Here is a 19,894-nt window from a genome sequence, read left to right on the forward strand (position 1 = left end):
TCATGACTCGACGAGAGAATGGATGTACGAGCTCCCATCCGGATCAATAACCACGTCGACTGAACTCGCAAAATTATTTTTAGAAAAATATTTTTCAGAAACATGAGTTTCGAGTTTTCGCAGAGAGATCCTTGGTATCAAAAAAGGAAGAAGAGAAGCTCTATAAACGTATTGGGAGAGCTTCAAAAAAGTTGTTGGCTTAGTGCCCACAACATGGTATAAGTGGTTATCAGTTGTACACCTGTTTCTGCGAAGGTCTGACACCTATTGAGAGCCATCTGATAAATGCTTCAAGCGGCGGTTCCGTAGGCGACATTACACCAACTAAAATCCATGAGCTAATAGAAAAGATGGATATTGAGTCAAAACACTCTGGAAACAAAGACGAGTGGTACACTAACAGCCAAGAGGAGTAAAAAAAAGACAACTCACATCATCTAGAGGCCTAAATTTCTAAAATGACAAAAGCAGTTCTGCTGACAAAAGAAAAAGCAGCTGCGAAGAAACAGTGTGGGATTTTCTTGAAGATCAGGCATCCCACTGACATGCATGCATTATTGCAAGAGGATACAGTTGCAGTAAAAGTTGTCATAGGCTATCAGAAAAATTATCAAAACAATTTTCAGCAACAACACCAGTATCAAAACCCACCCAGATTTCAGCAGCAACAAAATTTCCAGTCGTCGGGCTTTCAGCATCCGATTTATCATAAATTGAACCAACAAAATTATCAGCAACAAAAATTTAAGAACCATCCTTCAAATCAACAAGCCAGTAGTTCCAACATGGCCTTATAATATATTGTTAAAAGCTTAGTCACCAACAACCATGCATTCCAGAACGAAACCATAGCTAGTATCAAGAATCTAGAAAAGCAGGTGTCTCAACTTGCCACTTCTATTAGTCAGTTGGAGTCTCAAGAAAAGTTACCGAGGCATACCGAAAACAATCTGAAGCATTATGTGAGTTCTATTTCTTTGATAAGTGGGAAGAGTTACGAAGACCCAAGAAGATCTGAACCAATTGAGGAAGCTGAAAAAGAATTTGAAGTAGTTTTAGGTGAGAAAGAAGTTGAAAATGTGGTAGAAAAAGAGATTCCTAAGCAGCCCAAGCCGAATTTTAAAGAGTACAATTCGGTGCCCCCATTCCCATCATGACTGAGAAGCACAAAACGTGAGTGAGAGGACGAGCATATCATGGACACCTTTTGTAAGGTGGAGGTAAATATTCCTCTTTTAGAAATAATTAAACAAATTCCTCGTTACACTAAGTGTCTGAAAAAATTGTGCATTTCAAATAAAAAACTAAAAACTAATGAAACAATCAAGGATGACAAAAGTATCTCTTCTATTTTGCAAAAAGGTTTACCCCCAAAGTGAAAGGATCCGGAAATTTTCTCGATTCCTTGTAAATTGGGAAACCTTAATTTTTCAAATGCCATGATTGACTTAGGTGCTTCAGTCAATGTCCTCCCACCATCAGTTTTAGAAAAAATTAAATTGGGATCTTTACAAAAGACCGAGACACTCATTTAGTTGGCAGATCACTCGATAGTACACCCAAAAGGTGTATTGGGGGATGTTCTCATCCAAGTGAATGAGCGAATTTTTTCCTCTGATTTTTACATTCTTGAAATGGGTCATATAGACATATCAGACAAAAACTCAATTATTTTAGGAAGACCTTTTCTCAAAACTGCTAAAACGAAAATTGATGTTTGTGCTGGAACACTTTGAATGGAATTTGATGGGGATGTTGTTAATTATCGGGGTACCAACAGTCCTTTATTTGAGGACTGCCTTGAGTTTTCTAATGCTTCCGTGCAAGAAATATTTGTAGATAGAAAATCATATGACACATCAAAAAATCTAGAAAAGGGAAAGCTTGGGAAATCAAGGAGGAAATGCTTGTTGAAAAGTAGTTGACAGAAGCATATAAACATGGGGAAGAGAAGGAGAAGATGATTTTTGCTGAGGAAAAATAAGAGAAAATACTGAAAAGAAGAAATCTTTTAGAAAAAGAAGAGGAGGATGTTGCAAAAAGAAGGATCTAGAAAAAGAAAGATATTTAAAAATTCGAAGAAGGACTCAACTGATAAAAATATGAAATTTTTCTATGTTAAGAAAGTTCCAAATCCACCAATTCTACCATATATGAAAGGGTCTGGAGTAACAAAAAAAAATTAAGTTGAGGAAGAGCCCTACATTTTCCAATTGAAAATCTGGTTGGGCACAGTCAAGCCAACGACTTTAAAAAAGAGCGGCTTTCCGGGAGGCAATCCGCGTAGTCTTAGTTTATTTTTCTGCTTTTAATAAAGAGATGTTCACAGTTCCAAGCAAGATTGGGGAAATCGGAGGATCTTTAATGTTGTTGAAATGCAGATTTTTCGCCAATATTTTCGTCAAAATCAGAAATTTCTGCAAACTTATCATGTACATTCTTTCCTAGCTGAAACTATTTGTTTTTACATGTTTTATTGAGCTATTCGTTCCTCTTTGAGCATTGAGGATAATACATCATTTTAACCTTGGGGAGGAGGTTAGTGTCAAAATTTGCATTTTTTTTGTTGTTAAAATTTTAAATTTTTTTAGTTTTCCAGTTAAATTTTGCAATTTTATTTTCTGCATTGCATTCTCCTACAAAATATGAAAAAGTTCAAAAACAAATATCTTAAGTTTATGTTTTTATTTTTCTACATTCTTAAAAAAAACCAAAAATATTTTATTTCTAGTTATTTTAGTGTTTATTTTCTACATAAAAATAAAAAAAAATCTGAAAATTAAATTAATTTTTTTTTTCAGAAAAAGTTACATGATATGGTGACATTCTTGCATTGGATAGCTCTGTATAAATGTAAAATGAAAGACCGAAATGATCAAATCGATAGTGGTAAGTTCAGTAATAGTTCTCATAACTAGGGGTCCCAAAACACCGTGATCTGAAACTCCGAATGTACAACATAAAACAAATGGGGTATCAAAACACTACAAGGGCGTTAATAACAATTTCAAAATTATTTGATTTAGAATGTTTAAAAAGAATCGTGATCGACAAGTTTGACCCACATAATATGGCCCTATTTAATTGACACGCGTTACTATCGTGGTAACAGATTACCTTATATCAGATCTACACAGTCAGAAAAGAAAGAAAGGGTACAACTGTCAAATCTGATACCAAATTCATAGTTCAAGCACTTAATCAAAGAAATCTCAAGAAATTAAAAAAAATGATTGAAGAACTCAAGTTGAAGACAAAGATACAAAAGCTCAAGTTCAATCAATTGAAAATCCACCTCAAAGTCAAATCTAGCAAGAATGAAGAACTGTGTGATATGATATTTGTCATTCTCAGAAAAGTGAAAGCATAGGAGTTGGGTCCCTATGGGTGTGCTTCTATCTAGTTGTTTCATTTTGGAGCTTAATGAATGTTTGATTTTTTATTCTTGTTAGTCACCTAGCTAAGGTTTAAACATTCCAATTAATCCGTTAATAGAACTTGTAATTGTTCCTGACAACTGATAATAAGTAACAAGTATTAAATTGTTTATGTGTTGGGATTTAATTGTTATATAAATTGAAATTTCATATCTTTACACTTCCAAGCTTGTGAGAAGTATTGGGTAGTGCTGAGAATTTTACACTGAACTTAATGCAACTCTTCTAATCATAATTAAGAGCTTGTGTAATTAGACAATAGAAAGTTAGGATTAACTGAAGGGCTTGTTTTGGTTAATTTAACTAGGTAAAAGAGAATATACTAGAGTTGATTAGTTGTTTTCAGTACCAGCTCAGATAGAATGCATTTAACTAGATCTGAGTTGATTGCATGATTAGGAATGTCGCAACAGAGTTGAATTTGTTTTTATTACTGAGTTTTATTTAGTTTATTTTCATTGCAATTTTAGTCTTCAGTTAATAATCAAAAACCCCTTTTTTATTATTTTATGTTAATCGACCAGTATGTGCCTTATGCAAAGAGGCATTGACCATTAGGCTATGTCCCTGAGGATTCGAACCTACTTCCATATGCTACCCATTAATGCAACCAACAATGATTATTTCATTTTTTAAATCGTGCGCGACGTCGATTTAACAAGGGGACAAGTAAGAGATTTTGATTATTATATTAAGACATTCATTCTTGTAAGGTGTGTCTTAACATAATGATAAATCATGGGTACTAAAGTGCTAAGACCCATGGGATAAAGGCTTAAAGTTTATATTTTGATATGGACTAAAGCTTAAGAGTTTAAGGGTTTTGTACTAGCATCTACATCAAGTTGAAGCATTGTTGGTGGATTACTAAAGGTGAAGTTCTACTTTCATTCTTCTTCAACATTCAAACCTCTCTTGAGTAGGTCCTGCCCCCGCGTCCATGAGATGGCCTCTACTCGACAAGTTGGGGCATCCACTTGCCGAGTCCATGCACAAACACTCGTGTTAACCCCACATAACTCATCCATGAAACTTAAACCAACCTTGCAACACTCGTGTATGCTAATTATACATAACATTGAATCATATAGACAGTCGAATACTTTATTCTACCCTAAGCCCACAACAAAACAAGGAGCAAGAAATAAGGCCAAATCGACCACTCTTAGGCTATAAAATCTTAGTTATGTACAATTTTGATGCATACACTAAGCAACTACAGTACTGATGCCAATTTCATATAAGGAAGAAACCATAGGCTATTAGGCGTCAAATAATTAGACAATTCTATCATGCAATACCTAAAGATCCCTAGCATATCACTAGCATGTTGTTCTATCATAACATAATACCAAATAACAGTTTGGTAACATGGGGTCTACTTACTGGCTCCGACTGATCGTACACATCACATCCTTTCTTGACTAGTTTTGAAAATAATTTCGAAAATCATTTTTAAAACTTTTGCAGTTCCTTATTATGAGATTGGATTCACACGGATGTTCCTCCAAATCGATCAAACCAAGGCTCTGATACCAACTTGCAACATCTCAAAAATCACAACCAATTTAAACTTTTCAAAACAACCCATTTACTAAAAGAGTGTTTACAAAACCATTGTTTCTGAAAACATTATTCAAAATCAGAGTCACCCAAAATTAGCAACATAAAATCCAAAGATGTGTATGTTCACGCCTTCACCTTGTCACGGTCCTTAGAAGTACCTCATCACCATCTTCCGCGTTGTCTTCACTTTGCTCATCTACCTCGGTAGAGTATGAGTAGGGGAAGATGTATGGAATGATTTGCCAATCGGTCATGTGAATGGGATCTCGGAAAGCAAGAATGCCTTTATTTTCTAGTGTGATGAGGAGCTTTGGATCATGATTTTGACCCACGGTCCAATGGTGTGTGCCATCGCTTGCCGAATGGAAGAGTCACATGGAATCAAGGACAGTAGTGGTGAGATAAGGCTCACCCGACAGTGGCTGATGGGGACCGGGGAATGGGGCTCGAATTGGGGCGATCTTGGCGAGCATGCTGACAATACCCCCGCAAACAATTTTTCCCGAGCGGGATGCGCTCAGACGGAGGAGCTTGTGTCACATAAACTGACCATAATGAGGAATGAGGTTTTTCTCGGGATGGGTCATTGCATAGAGGATTTTGAGTTCTAGCGCGCTGATGGTGCTTCGCTCCTCTCTACGGGCGACGAGCGAAGCAATGATTCTGTGGGCCACCTTCATCACGGGATGGATAAGTGATGAGGCTTTGGCAGCGTTAGAGACATATGGGTGTTGTTGGGTGAGTTGAGTCCACCATGTTAAGTCAAAGTATCCTTGAATTGGGTCGGTGGGGCCAAATGTGTTTTCCGTTGGGGCCCCCACAATGGCATTGATTTGATCCAAGGAGATCTCATAGTCTTGATTCATTAGACGGAAGTAGAGGATCCCATGGTCCAAATAAACTGAGGATAGAAACTTAGCTGTTGGGACTTTATAGCTCAATTCATGGACTCTCAACAAGCCGTGCCACCCTATATTGCGGAACATGGTTTTGACTTGGTTGTAAACATGCAACTCTTTTAGGGATGGAACATGCGCAAATTTTTGGATGGCATGACCCCGTTTAAGGAATGACTCAAGTTTGCCCTGTTGAATTGGGCCAAGACATACGACACCGCAATAAGACGGGTCGATTGGGGGTGTTGGGGACCTAGGTGGAGGTGATGGGGATCTAGATGGAGGTGATGGAGATCTAGGCTTCCGACGGCGTGCGGATGATTTGGTCTGTCTTGGTCTTTTGGAAGATGTAGCTTCCATAGTCAAGTTTGGGACAAATTAAAAGTCAATAGGTCAAAATGTCAAAAAGTCAACTGTTGACGGGTCCAGTCAACTTTGAATTTGGCCACCAAAATTTCGTGGGAAATTTGGTTTTCAAAGATTTCCTGTTAAGAATCAAGTCCAAATAGATCACAATTTCAAATACTTTGACTCAAGAACAGAAAATCCAAAAGTTAAGAGTTGGAAAGAATTTACCGAATCGTGTGTTGGATTGTGTTGTTCTTGATGGAAAAGATCTTTCTTAACCTCCCCAAGCTTGCCCCTTTTAAGATTAAGACACTAAAACACCAAAATAAGTGAGATTTTCGAATCTAGGGTTTGTCAAAACCCCCAAATCCACCATTAAAATGCAAGAAAATGGTGTTTAAGATGGAGAAGATGAAGTTTAGATGATGAAAATCAAACCTTTTTGTAGATGAAAGCCAAAATCTTGAAGAAATTGAAAGGTTTTTGATGAAAATCGGACCTAATGTTTTTGTTGGGAGAGAGGGGCTGTTAGGAAGTGAAAGTGGGGATAAATGAGGTCAAGTCCCGATTTTTTTCTTTAAAAAGGATAATAACTGCTGCGCGGACATGACCCGTGTCTCCCTAGGCCAAATTGACACGCCCCGTGTTGGGGTTTTTATGCTGAGTTAAGGACGAACACGACCCGTGTTGGGTCAAGGCCAAAACCCCACACGACCCGTGTTACTCTCTGTAGAAATTTGGTGTACTTTTTGCATGGATACGACCCGTGTCAATTGAAGGCCAAAACCAACACGACCCGTGTTGGTCTCTGGAAGAATTTGGGACTTTTTTTGCATGGACACGGCCCGTGTTCCATTAAGGCTAAGAGGAACACGACCCGTGTTGGTCCCTGGATGCTAATCCCCACTTTTTGAATTTGAAAATTCCCCTCTCTTTGAAATGAAATACTTTTCCACCCCAAGGTCCGTTCTTTTGGTTTGAAAACAATGACAAAACACATTTGGAACATTAAAAACCATCAGAATGGAAAGAACAAAATTTTTTAACGAAAAATGACGAAAATACCCCCGGGTTGCCTCCCGGTTAGCTGCCCTTGTTTTAGGTCGTTGGCTCGACTTTGTCCCCCATGTGTGCTTCATTCTTGGTATGTGGGGTTCTCCAACTCATCTACCTCTTCATTCTTCACCTCAAATCCTTCATAAAATGGCTTCAACCTGTGACCATTAACTTTGAATGTTTTACCTGTTTGCTTGCTCGTGATTTCCACTGCACCATGGTCAAACACCCTTGTGACCACGAAAGGACCGACCCATCTTGATCTTAAATTTCCTGAAATTAGCTTGAATCTTGAGTGGTAAAGCAACACCTTTTGTCCTTGTATAAAAGTCTTTCGGGAGATTGCTCTGTCATGATATGCTTTTGTTTTCTCCTTATAGATCATGTTACTTTCGTATGCATCATTCCGAATCTCCTCTAGCTCTTGGATATCAAGTTTCCTTTTATTTCCCACCTCATCTTCACTCAAGTTGAATTTCTTTACCGCCCAAAAACCTTTATGCTCAAGCTCAACTGGAATATGGCATGCTTTACCAAACACAAGCCTATATGGGGACATACCAATGGGAGTTTTAAAAGCAGTACGGTATGCTCATAAGGCATCATCTAGCCTCAAGCTCCAATCTTTGCGGTTTGGGTTGACCGTTTTCTCCAAGATACTTTTGATTTGCCTGTTTGAGACTTCTGCTTGTCCATTGGTTTGGGGATGATAAGTTGTTGAGACTTTGTGTGTCACTCCATATCTCTTCAAAACAGCTTCTAGCATCTGATTGCAGAAATGGGTCCCGCGGTCACTTATGAGCGCCTTTGGTGTGCCAAACCGTGAGAAAATATGTACCTTAAGGAAATTGACCACAACTTTGGAATCATTAGTACGGGTGGCCTTAGCCTCCACCCATTTGGACACATAGTCCACCGCTAACAAAATATAAGAACAACCAAAAGAAGGCGGAAATGGTCCCATAAAGTCAATACCCCATACATCAAAAATCTCACGTACTAGAATAGGGGTAAGGGGCATTTGATTTCTAGAGCTTAAAGATCCGGATTTTTGGCACTTTTCACAATGTGCACAAAGTACATAGGAATCATGGAAAATAGAAGGCCAAAAGAATCCGCTATCTAAAACTTTCCTAGTTGTCCTTTGGGGTCCAAAGTGACCACCACATGCATAGGAATGGCAAAAATTAAGGATAGATTGTACCTCTTTTTTCTCAACACACCTGCGAATTACTTGGTCCGCACAGTACTTCCAAAGATAAGGCTCGTCCCATATGTATCGTTTGGCTTCCTTCTTGATTTTGTCTCTTTGCCAACAGGATGAATCTGGGGGAAATTGACTTGTGACCAAGTAGTTGACGATATCTGCATACCATGGTGCTTCTTTGGCTACAAATAGATGCTCATCTGGAATGTGTCACAGATTGGTATACCATCTTCGGGCGATACGATGCGACTTAGATGATCTGCAACCATATTTTCCTTTCCACTCTTGTCTTTGATCTCAATATCGAACTCTTGCAAAAGCAGCATCCACCGTATTAACCTCGGCTTTGAGTCTTTCTTTGTAAGCAAGTGCTTTATGGCTGCATGGTCCGAATATATGATTACTTTAGTTCCAAGGAGGTATTGTCGGAACTTCTCTAAAGCAAAGACAATAGCAAGCAACTATTTCTTTGTTGTGGTGTAGTTGCCTTGTGCCCTATCAAGGGTCTTTGATGCATAGTAGATGACATGGTGTGCTCGGTCAACCTTTTGTCCCAAAATCGCCCCAACCGCGGTATTGCTAGCATCGCACATGATTTCAAATGGAAGATCCTAATTTGGCGATTGAATAATGGGGGCGGATGTCAACAAATCTTTCAAAAGATCAAATGCCTTTTTACATTCATCACCAAACTCAAAATCAGCCTCTTTTTGTAAAAGTTGACACATCGGCACCGTGATCTTGGAAAAATACTTTATAAACCGCCGATAAAAACCTACATGGCCAAGAAAATAACGTACTTCCCGAACATTTGTCGGGTATGGTAAGCTCTTAATAATATCTGTTTTGGCCTTGTCAACTTCTAAACCTTTTTGGGACACCACATGTCCAAGTATCAAGCCCTTGTCAACCATAAAATGGCATTTTTCATAATTAAGGACTAAGTTCGTGTCAATGCACCTTTGTAAGATTTTGGTGAGATTTTGCAAACATTCATCAAAAGAGTTTCCATAAACAGTAAAATCATCCATGAAAACCTCTATGATATTTTTGACATATTCTGAAAATATGCTCACCATACATCTTTGGAAGGTCGCGGGTGCATTGCACAAGCCGAAGGGCATGCGTCTATACGCAAAGGTGCCGAAGGGACGTGTGAATGTGGTTTTCTCTTGGTCTTCCGGGGCAACCGGAATTTGATGAAAACCAGAGAAACCATCAAGGCAGCAGTAGTGGGATTTCCCGGTCAATCGTTCTAACATCTGATCAATGAATGGAAAAGGGAAGTGGGCTTTCAATGTGGTTGCTTGCTTAACCATTGGACCATAGTCCGCTGGTAAGTCCGAGGGAAAAATTGTTGACCTTAGAGAGTTATGTTGGTATCAAATATGGGATAAACTTCATCTTTTCTATGAAACTAGCAGCGTATTCACTAACGCTCAATTTCCCCTTCTTCAAATTTTGAAACTCATCATTGATTTCCAGAAGGTCCTGCTCGGAGCAGTATTGCAGTTTCAGTTGCTCCACAAAGTCTTCCCAAGACATTTTACTTGCTTCTCCCTTGGGTACGCCAAATTTTTAGCAGAGGGATCGCAAGAGCGGTCTTCTGCCTATTGTTGCACTCGCAACTTTCAAACATAGTCTCCATTTTGGAGATCCAGTTAATCACTTCCTCTGGCGTCGGGCTTCCAGATAGACATAATGGTTTGGATGCCATGAAATCCTTGTACTTTCACCCACGACCATCATTACCTCCATCTTGGTTGTTCTGCCTAACTATTGGTGTGTCGACTTGACCGATAACCCCACTGAAATTCCCTCCCTTCGACTGTCCTCCATTTACTTAGGGCAATTCCACGTGAATTGACAGTTCTTCACGATTCTGTTGAAGCAGACGCCTTGTTTCTTCCATTTGGTGATCCAACGTAGTTTGAATCATCAATTGTACCCCAGCCATTGTTATTCCTGCTACTATCGGTACTCGCTCATTCACTGGTGGTTGATTCCAATTTTCATCTGCGTTTCCAACACCACTTCTTGTTCTCACCATTTTTATCTATACATCGAATAAGGTGAAATTAGATCCTCTTTCACGATAGATATTCAAATCATCCTTATCACTCTAAAACATTTACATGTTAGTTCTAATATCGTAATCGTATGCTTAGAATCCTACACACATAAGGTTTCCAGATCCGGTTGGCAACATATAACATTTAGAACATAAAAGCATTTTAGGCAGCTTCATAAAATATACTAGTGCTCTTGTCTAAAATTCAACAAACACGCAACTCAAATTTCCTCTTATCATTCTAAGTTTAAGTCTAGAAATCCTACATATTCCTAGTTCGCTTACACTAATGCTCTAATACCAATTGTGACATCCCCAAAATCTCGGCCAGAAAAGACCGGTTTCATTTATGCTTTTAAAACACTTTTACAATCAACAATAACCCGATTACCCATTCCCGTTATCCTCACTTTACGTACCTAAAATAACATCTATTATAAGGAACCTAATCTACGATTTTCATCGGGATGGACATTACTGCAATGGGTTTCCTCAACAATAAATGTCCTAAAGGCAACCATGGGGGGGGGGGGGGGATAGAGTACACCGGTGAACACATCGTTCACAACAACTATAAGTTATGAACCTGCTAGCGTTCCACTTGACTGTCTAGAAAGAGTCTGTGGTCGTTATCCATACTCCACTGAATAACTAGATCAACAACAACAACATCTAGGCCTCTCATCTGTTTATCAGACATCAACTATCTACCCATGTTCTACCCAACATATTAGTAGATATATATATATATATATATATATATATATATATATATATATATATATTATACATAGTTTAAAACCTTTATATCATTCTCATTCAATACATATTCCAAACAACAGATGAGACACAAACACATAACACGTATTTCGTAGTAAAGAAGTCATATTTATGAGATAGAAGAAGGTGAATATACATTCACACATATAACAGCAAATATACACATAACACGTATTTTACATAACATACTTCGTAATTATGCGTAGAAGAAAGTGACTTCACACTCACATGATCAGAAGATGATCAGACAGCCCTGCGGTTTGTAGAAGTAGTATTCTTCGGTAGATTTGGAAGATCTTAACAAAAACCGGGCTCCTTATGGGTAGAGATTCGGCTCGGGGAAGCATTCAACTTCCTATAATCGATACAAACTCTCCACCCGTTTTGCACACGGGTGGGTACCAATTCCCCTTCGGAGTTTTTGACAACGGTAACTCCGGCTTTTTTGGGACTACTTGCACATGACTCAGCCATTTACTATCAGAAATGGGGTAGATTACACCTACATCCAAGAGCTTCATGATCTCCTTTTTAACCACCTCCATCATAGGTGGATTCAACCTCCTCTGTGCTTCACGGGTTGGCTTGAAGTCCTCTTCCATCAGTATTTTGTGCATGCATAATGATGGGCTCAACCCTTTTATATCCGCAATGGTCCAACCAATAGCCTCCTTGTATTTCTTCAAAATTCCAACTAACTCTTTTTCTTCTTCTCGTGCCATCTTGGTCAAAATTATCACCAGTAATGTCTCTTCCTCTCCAAGATAGGCATACTTGAGATGGTCGGGAAGAGCCTTCAACTCAAGAGTCGGCGGCTGTACTATGGATGGGAGAAGTTTCGAATTAGAACTTTTTAGCTTCATGCAGGGTGGTTCAACTCTCATGGGTTGTGCTTTCTCCAAGGAATCAATTACTTCAATCAATTCATCTTCCAATGTGTACTTGTCAGCCAACTCCTTAATCCCTGTCTCATCAAAGTGTTTGCTCAAGATGGTGGTTAGCACATCTTGGCTTGACATCTCAAAGCAATCATTAGTACATGAATCAATAACATCTATGAAGTTTAAAGAATGAATATCGCTAGGATAACGCATGGCTTCAAAGATATTAAAGTTAATTACCTCACCATCGAACTCCATTGACAAAGTACCATTGGCTACATCTATTTTTGTTTTTGCGGTACTCATAAAGGGTCTCCCCAAAAGGATCGAGCTCGATTGTGGGGTGTTTTCATCACCCATGTCTAAAACATACAAGTCAGCAGGAAAAACGAGCTCATTAACTTGCACTAACACGTCCTCCAATACACTTTTCGGATGTACCAAAGACCGGTCAGCAAGTTGAATGATAACTCCAGTTTTTGATAAAGGTCCAATTCCCATTGTCTTATAACTTGAATAGGGTAAAACATTAATTGATGCTCCAAGATCAAGCATGGCACATGGTACAAAAAGGTTACCCATTTTGCAAGGAACCGTGAAAACACCCGGGTCCTTGCATTTTTTTGGTAGCCGCTTTGGTAACACGGCCGAGACATTTTCACCAACCTTCACAGTTTGATTTCCTTTAAGCTTTTTCTTAGATGTGCAAAGTTCCTTAAGGAACTTAGCATATCTAGGAATCTATGTAATGGCATCTAAAAGAGGGATATTGATTTCAACCTTTCGAAACATGGCCATGATTTCGTCGTCTTCCCTTTCTCTTTTGGTGCTTGCCAGCCTTGAAGGAAATGGAGCTGGTGTGACTTTCACTTCGGATTCTATTGGCTTCTTGGAATTTGGAGTACTCTTCTTTTCCTCTTCTTTGACAGATTCTTCCACCTCAATCTCTTTCTCTTCTTCTTCTTCATCCGGCATCCTTGGACTTTCATAGCTTTTCCCACCTCTAAGTGTAATTGCACATGCATTTTGTTTTGGGTTCTTCTCCGTTTGAGAGGGTAGCTTGCCTTGCGACTCCATCTTACTCACATATTGAGCAAGTTGTGATACCTGTTGCTCCAAGCTTTTTATGCTTGCCTTGGTTTCTTGTTGAAAGCTTTGAGTACTTGTGGCAAGGCTTTTTACTATGTCTTCTAAGGACATATTTGAAGCCCTTGCTTGTGGAGGGGGTTGTTGTGGATGCCTTGGTTGGTAATTTTGAGGTTGGAATGGTGGTCGTTGTTGATTTTGAGGAAATGGTGGTCTTGGTTGATATTGATGCGATTGATTTTGCTGATAATTCCCTTGTTGATTGCCTCCCCACCCTTGATTATTGTTCCATTGTTGATCACCTCTTGGTTGCTCATAACCTCTCTGATTTGCCCCTGAATAGCCTCCCATGACTTTCGCTTCTTCATAATCTTCCTCCTGAAGTTGTGGGCACATATAAGTTGGATGCCCCACTTGGGTGCAAATACCGCATGGGCGGGGGGTGGGCTGCACACCTTTGTCTTTGGCCAACATCATGACTACTTTCGTGAGCTCGGACAATTGAGCTTCAATCTGAGGAGTTTGAACTTCTTTTACACCTCAGGGTGCATCCGTATACCATTCTTCATCATGGCTTGAATGTTTGGAATCTTCAGCCATGTTCTTGATTAGATTTCGGATCTCAGTTGGGGTCTTATCGGGCAAAGATCCGCCAATAGAAGCATTGAGAAATCTTCTTTCCATTGGGGTCATACCTTCAATGAAATACCGTAGGAGCTGATACTCGGTGATCCGTGCTTTGGACAACGGGCGCAAAGTTTCTTAAATCTTTCCCAGTATGTGTGGAAAGCTTCTCTTTTGTGTTGCTTGATTCCGATAATCTCCCTCCGTAGGGCCGAAGCTTTAATTTCGGGAAAATACTTGTCCAAGAACAATCTCGCAAGGTCTACCCAAGTAGTCACCGTCCCCGGTGGGAGGTCATAGAGCCAGTCTTTGGCGGTGTCTTGCACTGCGAAGGGGAATGCCCTAAGCTTGATCTGATCCTCCGTGACATTGTGTGGTTTCATACCCACACATACTACATGGAACTCGGTGAGGAACTTGTGAGGATCTTCGTTCTCCAATCCTCTAAAAGTTGGGAGTAAGTGGATAAGCCCGAATTTTAGTTCCAAGTTGGTGGCGGCTGGGTATGTGATGCAAAGAGGTTGTTGAGTCACCTCTTGTCTTGACCATTGACGGAGAGTTTGTTCGGGTGGTGGGTTTGGAGGACCTTGATTCCCTCCAGGGTTATGTGCCATGGCTTGAGAATTGGTTGTGGTTTTTGTAGGTGAACTGTTTAGGATATTATGAATAGGTGAAGAGGGTGGAGTGGTATTTATGGGTGAGGCTATTTGTGGTGAGAGTGATGGGTTGTCTGTTTCTGATGCGGATACACTTGAGAGGGGTATGTCCTCCCAAATGTTGATGACTGGGGGATTGGATGATGAAGAAGTACCGGAAACCGGTTGCCTCTTACGAAGCTTGGCTTGCTTCCTTAACTTCTTTGCAGTCTTCTCTATCTCCGAATCAATTGGCAATGGTGTACATGTACGAAAAGATCTAGGCATAAACAATTAGTAACACCGTGTCCCCGGCAACGACGCCAATTTGTTAGGGGTGTCAGACCCAACAAATAAAGGGGTATGATATACTCCTAAGTAACACTACTCTATTGCACTCAAAAGTAGTACAAGGCAAGTAGGGTCGATCCACAGAGACACGGGACAATCAATCTATACCCTTTTTGCGTAAGGTACTTGTTCACAAAAGATGAAAGAAGAACGGGGGGTTTTGATTGCAATGATTGGACAAATAAAGTAAAATCACAAGTAATTGGCTGAATGAGTAAATTAAATTCAGATATTATAAAGACTCCAACTTCATGTATGACAGTTCAACAATGTGAATCCAAGATGACAAGACCTTTGTTTCATTCTATCTAAGTTGGTACTTGAAAGTGTTAACAAAATCTAACACTTTCATTCACCACAATAATTAACCAAAACAAGCTCTTTGATTAATCCTAACCTTACTAACCTAATCTAAACAAGCTCTTAGAATTAGATTGAAAGATTGCATGAAGCTTTATGTGAATGTTCCCAACAACACCCAATACTCCTCATAAGCTCGGGAGTGTAAAAGTGTATGAATAAGATTTACACTAAATTCATTCAATAGATGTCAATTTAAAAGAGATAACTGGAATGACCTAACCCTAATTTCGATTCAATTTCACAAAACAATTACGGATTTTGTAAAAGAGATAACTGGAATGACCTAACCCTAATTCAAATGGCTAATAAGAATCACAATTAGAATCAAACATTCGATTGAAGCAAAATCAAATTCATTAGATAGAAATTAAGAACAAACATCAAGTCATATGATTAGATTCACAACTAGAAAGTCAAAACATGAGTTGGAGAAATTAGAGTTCTAGCCACACATGACTAGAACAAAACCATAAATCTAGAAGATGAAATCAAGAATTAAAATGCTTACAAATACGAAATCAAAATGTTTCCAAATGCTTAACGGACAATCCTTGCTAAAAACTTCAACTCCTTCTCCTCAAAAATGCTTTTTCTCCGCTCTCTTCCCCCAAAAATGACCTCATTCACGAAATAAGAAAAGAGGAAAAAGTGCCAAAAAAAACAGTTTTTAAGTCGAACACGCCCCGTTTCGAAATAGAGCAAATCAACACGGGTCGTGTTGAGTGTAAGTACGATGCTCAAAAATGCTTAGATAGCCCAACACGCCCCGTGTCCATATAGGCTAAATGAACACGGGTCGTGTTCATCGAAGTCAGAAGATAAGTGTTTGATAGCCAAACACGCCTCGTGTTTGTTTCCAATGCAAACCCAACACACCCCGTGTTGCCCTCTGGATGCTCGTCCAAACTTGATTTTTCTAATTCTTCCGATTCTCTCCCAATCGTCCCACAATCTTCATCAACGCTCCCTAGCACCTCCAAAAGCGCGCTCCAACCTCCGGTTCACCTGAAAATGACATGAAAGAGTGCAAATAAGGTCGTTCAAGAAATTAACCTAGATATGATGAAATGCAATAAAAGAAAAGAACAATTATGCTAAAAACATAAATAAAAAGGGCTAAAAGTTGTGCAAAAAGGGTGCACAAAATGCACCTAACACTTATCCTTTCCGAGCCACATGCAAGACAGCTGGATTCGAGGTGGCAACCTTATCCGAGTTACGCCCAACGTAACCGAAGGCTACGCCCAGCGTAGTCCGAAGTTCCAGCACTATAAATATGAATGTGAGGCTGCCATTCTTCTTCACTCCATTCTCACTTCTTTCTCTCACTACTTTCTCTCTCTAAGGGTTCTAACCCCCTAGCCTAGGTAAACCCCCTAGCACCTGACGGAAGCCCCGAGACTCCCGAAGTCCCGAGAAAAAGGGTCTTTCAGTTCGGAAACGCTGCTCCAAATGGAGTCCGGTTTTCGAGAAAATCTGTTGTAAGTGGGCTACGCCTATGCTATTTTTAATATAGCTTTTAAATAATTATAGTAATGTTATTAGGTCCTTAGAATATTTAATTGGGCAGTTATTATGGGTTATATAATGTCGTTATAATATATTTTTAACCACTCGCGGTACAGGGTTCCGGTTTGGAGGGCCGCTTGGGTTGCTGGATTCAGAAGTGCTTATATGCCAAAATAATCCTGCACACTGGTGTTCCATGTCTGGCCTCGTCTGTATATAGTGGGTGAAAAGTATTGTGTCACGCTTATATAATAGTAATAATAGTTAGACTATTAATTAGTCATGGTTAATGTTAGACTAAACCCTAGTGATATTGATACTAGGTTTTGCCGAGGGATAACTATTTTGAGATAACGAAGCATTGCTCGAGTGCAGAGTCGCCACCTTTCAGGTGAGTGCATAGTTACTTTCACCTTACACATAGATATGAAGTATCTTATATAAATTACGTGTTGTGTGTGCATATTATCTGTTTACTTGCTATCTATGTTGGATGAACGATTTTATACATGTTTTAAATGATTTAAATTGTATATGTATTTTATATCTACAAAATGTGTTGGGTAAAACATGGGTAGATGTAATAGTTGTTGTGTGACAAAATAAAATAATGAGAGGCCTCGTTATAGATGTTATTGATGATCCAGTCATCTAGCGGAATATAGATGACGACCACGGACTATTCTAGACAATCTAGTGGAACGCTAGCAGGCTCGCAACCTGTATGTGTTTATTTGAACTGTGTGTTTACCAGCAGTACTCCATCCCCCACATAGTTGCCTTATTTGACATGAATTGCTGAGGAATCCCTGAAGCATGTGTTGTCACCCCGATGAAAGTCCTTAGAATAGGTCCCTTGTGTTAGATGTTTTAGGGACGTAAAGTGAGGATAATGGGAATGGGTAATCGGGTTTGTTTGGTTTGATAAAGTTAATAAAATTATTTATTGTGGATTGAAAACCCTATGTGCTCACCAGGCTCCCAAGCCTGACCCACTCAGTTTCTTGTATTACAAATAGTGGCGCATGAACATAGATGTTTGGATGAGAGATAAGGGATTATAGGCCTGTAAATACGAAATAATGTAGTAAGGCTTATGTTGTACTGTTTATGCTTTTGATCTGTATCGAACATGACATCCCGAGTATTCTAATGAAATACATTTCTTAGGAAATGTTTTTGATAAATCTTTATCATACTTTGTTTTGGGACAAATTCCGCAATACTTTTACTTAAAATGTTACTCTAATTTTTAAACAAGCATAAACTAAATCGGTCTTTTCTTGCCATGAAAATGGGGATGTCACATATAAGACCCTGGGGGAAGCCCACGACATCCTTATATGTTTGTGTATGTTAGGGCTGTCAAATCGGGCAGTCGTGTCGTATTTTTGTCTGACATGACACAACACCACAAGGTTTTGGATGACAAGAACACGACACGACACGATTTCGTGTTTTTTTCATTAACATGAAAACAAACCAATTAAAACACGACAACACGACACGACACAACAAAGATAATATTACATAACTATTAGTGTATTTCATTCATACTTAAAGATATATAACACGACAAAAGTGACAAACACGAAAAACACGACAACCATATGCTTAATCGTGTCAATTTCGTGTCGATTTATGAACACAAACACGAACACGACACGACATCGTGTTTTTTAATCTTGACACGAACACGAATTCGAATTTTGATTTCGTCCCGATTTCGTTTCATTTCATGTATTTTTGTCGTGTCGTGTCATAAATTGACACCCCTAGTGTGTGTGTTATGTAGTATGATAAATACTTATGTGATATATGATATGCTAGTTGTTTATGTATGTTATTGCATGGAAGACCCCAGGGGGAGCCCCTGACAGTTGGATATAAGACCATGTGGGGGAGTCCATGGCATTCCTAGGTAAAGACCATGTGGGGGAGCTCATGAAATGAAGGTATAAGACCTTGGGGTGATCCCATGACATCCTTGTATGTTAGTATGTATGGATTATGTGGTATATATAGCTTTTATAGCTAATATGATATGTGTTATGTGGATTGTGTGTGTGGGGTATGCTCTGGGGGGACTCACTAAGCATTAGCTTACATGTTTTGGAATTGTTTTAGGTATATCTGTGCCCAATGGCAAGGGCAAGGCTTGATGGCGCGACATGCACTCTCTCAAGCGTTTTATGGGACACTCTGATGTTTTGAAATAAAAGTTGTAATTGATACGAGTTTTGAAAACAATTATATTTGGATTCCGTGAATTATGGAGATGTTTTTGGTTAATCAAAAATGAAAATTTCTTTTGAAAAATTGGGTCATTACACTATTGACTCATGCACATAGCAGTAAAGTCTCAACCCTCCATAATTTGTCGATATATAACAGATAACATACATATTCAATAAACGGATAATCATGCAAACAGAAATCACAGGTAGTCCTACAGATCTACCGATCTACGCATATCAACAACTATCATATAATCATATAGATCTACCCTATACTCATCATATCATCAATCAAGGTATAACAGGATAACAATCCAATTAGGTCGGCTTTGGTGCCTTCGACCCACAAGTACAGTGAGGAAAACTCAACTCACAGTCTGACGAAAAGTTGAACGATAAACTGCTCCAAATATCGACTCTACAGGTCACTTATTCAACAAATAGAAACCAATGCTCAACTATAGCTCAAAATACCCAAAATACCCTTAAGTCAAACTTGGTCAACCTTGGTCAAAGTCAAAGTCAACAGGTCAAGAAGTCAACTCAGACCGAGTACGCCCAGCATACTCGGCACGTATGCCTCACATATTCGTGATCCATATCCGGGCTCCTTCCGGTGTACATCCAACATACAACCAGGTACGCCCAGCGTACGCAACATCTCACCAACCTCAGTTTTAAGGACTGAATCCCTTAAGCCACTTCGCCCAATTCTCAGTTCTAATCCCAAATGACACCCTAAAGCTTAAAGTTTTAAATTTTAAGGTTCTCCATGTCTAAATCAAGCCCAACGACAAAACCCTAACTTTTCTTAACCACTAAATCTCTTAATAACTTGCATGGGGGA

The 19,894-nt window shown here is 39.2% G+C and overlaps 2 protein-coding genes across 2 annotated transcripts; both read right to left on the reverse strand.

The window, feature by feature from the left end:
• Nucleotides 1-7,382: 7,382 nt before the first annotated feature.
• LOC145075301 (uncharacterized) lies at nucleotides 7,383-7,862 on the reverse strand. Its single transcript, XM_079021593.1, has one exon. It carries the CDS (start codon nucleotides 7,860-7,862, stop codon nucleotides 7,383-7,385), a length of 480 nt encoding a protein of 159 aa, XP_078877719.1.
• A 33-nt stretch (nucleotides 7,863-7,895) lies between these two features.
• Nucleotides 7,896-12,824, reverse strand: LOC145075302 (uncharacterized). The gene is made up of 4 exons (XM_079021594.1): nucleotides 12,065-12,824; nucleotides 9,475-9,729; nucleotides 8,846-8,904; nucleotides 7,896-8,474 (listed from the first exon to the last, which is right to left on the reverse strand). The coding sequence occupies exons 1-4, from the start codon at nucleotides 12,822-12,824 to the stop codon at nucleotides 7,896-7,898; spliced, it is 1,653 nt and encodes a 550-aa protein (XP_078877720.1).
• Nucleotides 12,825-19,894: the final 7,070 nt, after the last annotated feature.

Source organism: Lactuca serriola, chromosome 9, assembly GCF_051521515.1.
Source record: "Lactuca serriola cultivar US96UC23 chromosome 9, Lser_US96UC23_V15, whole genome shotgun sequence".
Taxonomy (NCBI): Eukaryota; Viridiplantae; Streptophyta; class Magnoliopsida; order Asterales; family Asteraceae; genus Lactuca; species Lactuca serriola.

Coding starts and splice junctions, on each gene's coding strand:
- LOC145075301 (XM_079021593.1), bottom strand. CDS start 7,862: ATGTCCCCATATAGGCTTGTGTTTGGTAAAGCATGCCATATTCCAGTT.
- LOC145075302 (XM_079021594.1), bottom strand. CDS start 12,824: ATGGGTAACCTTTTTGTACCATGTGCCATGCTTGATCTTGGAGCATCA. Junction 8,905..9,474: donor AAATCTCACCAAAATCTTAC/AAAGGTGCATTG, acceptor AAGTAATCATAT/ATTCGGACCATGCAGCCATA. Junction 8,475..8,845: donor AAGACTCAAAGCCGAGGTTA/ATACGGTGGATG, acceptor TGCCATTCCTAT/GCATGTGGTGGTCACTTTGG.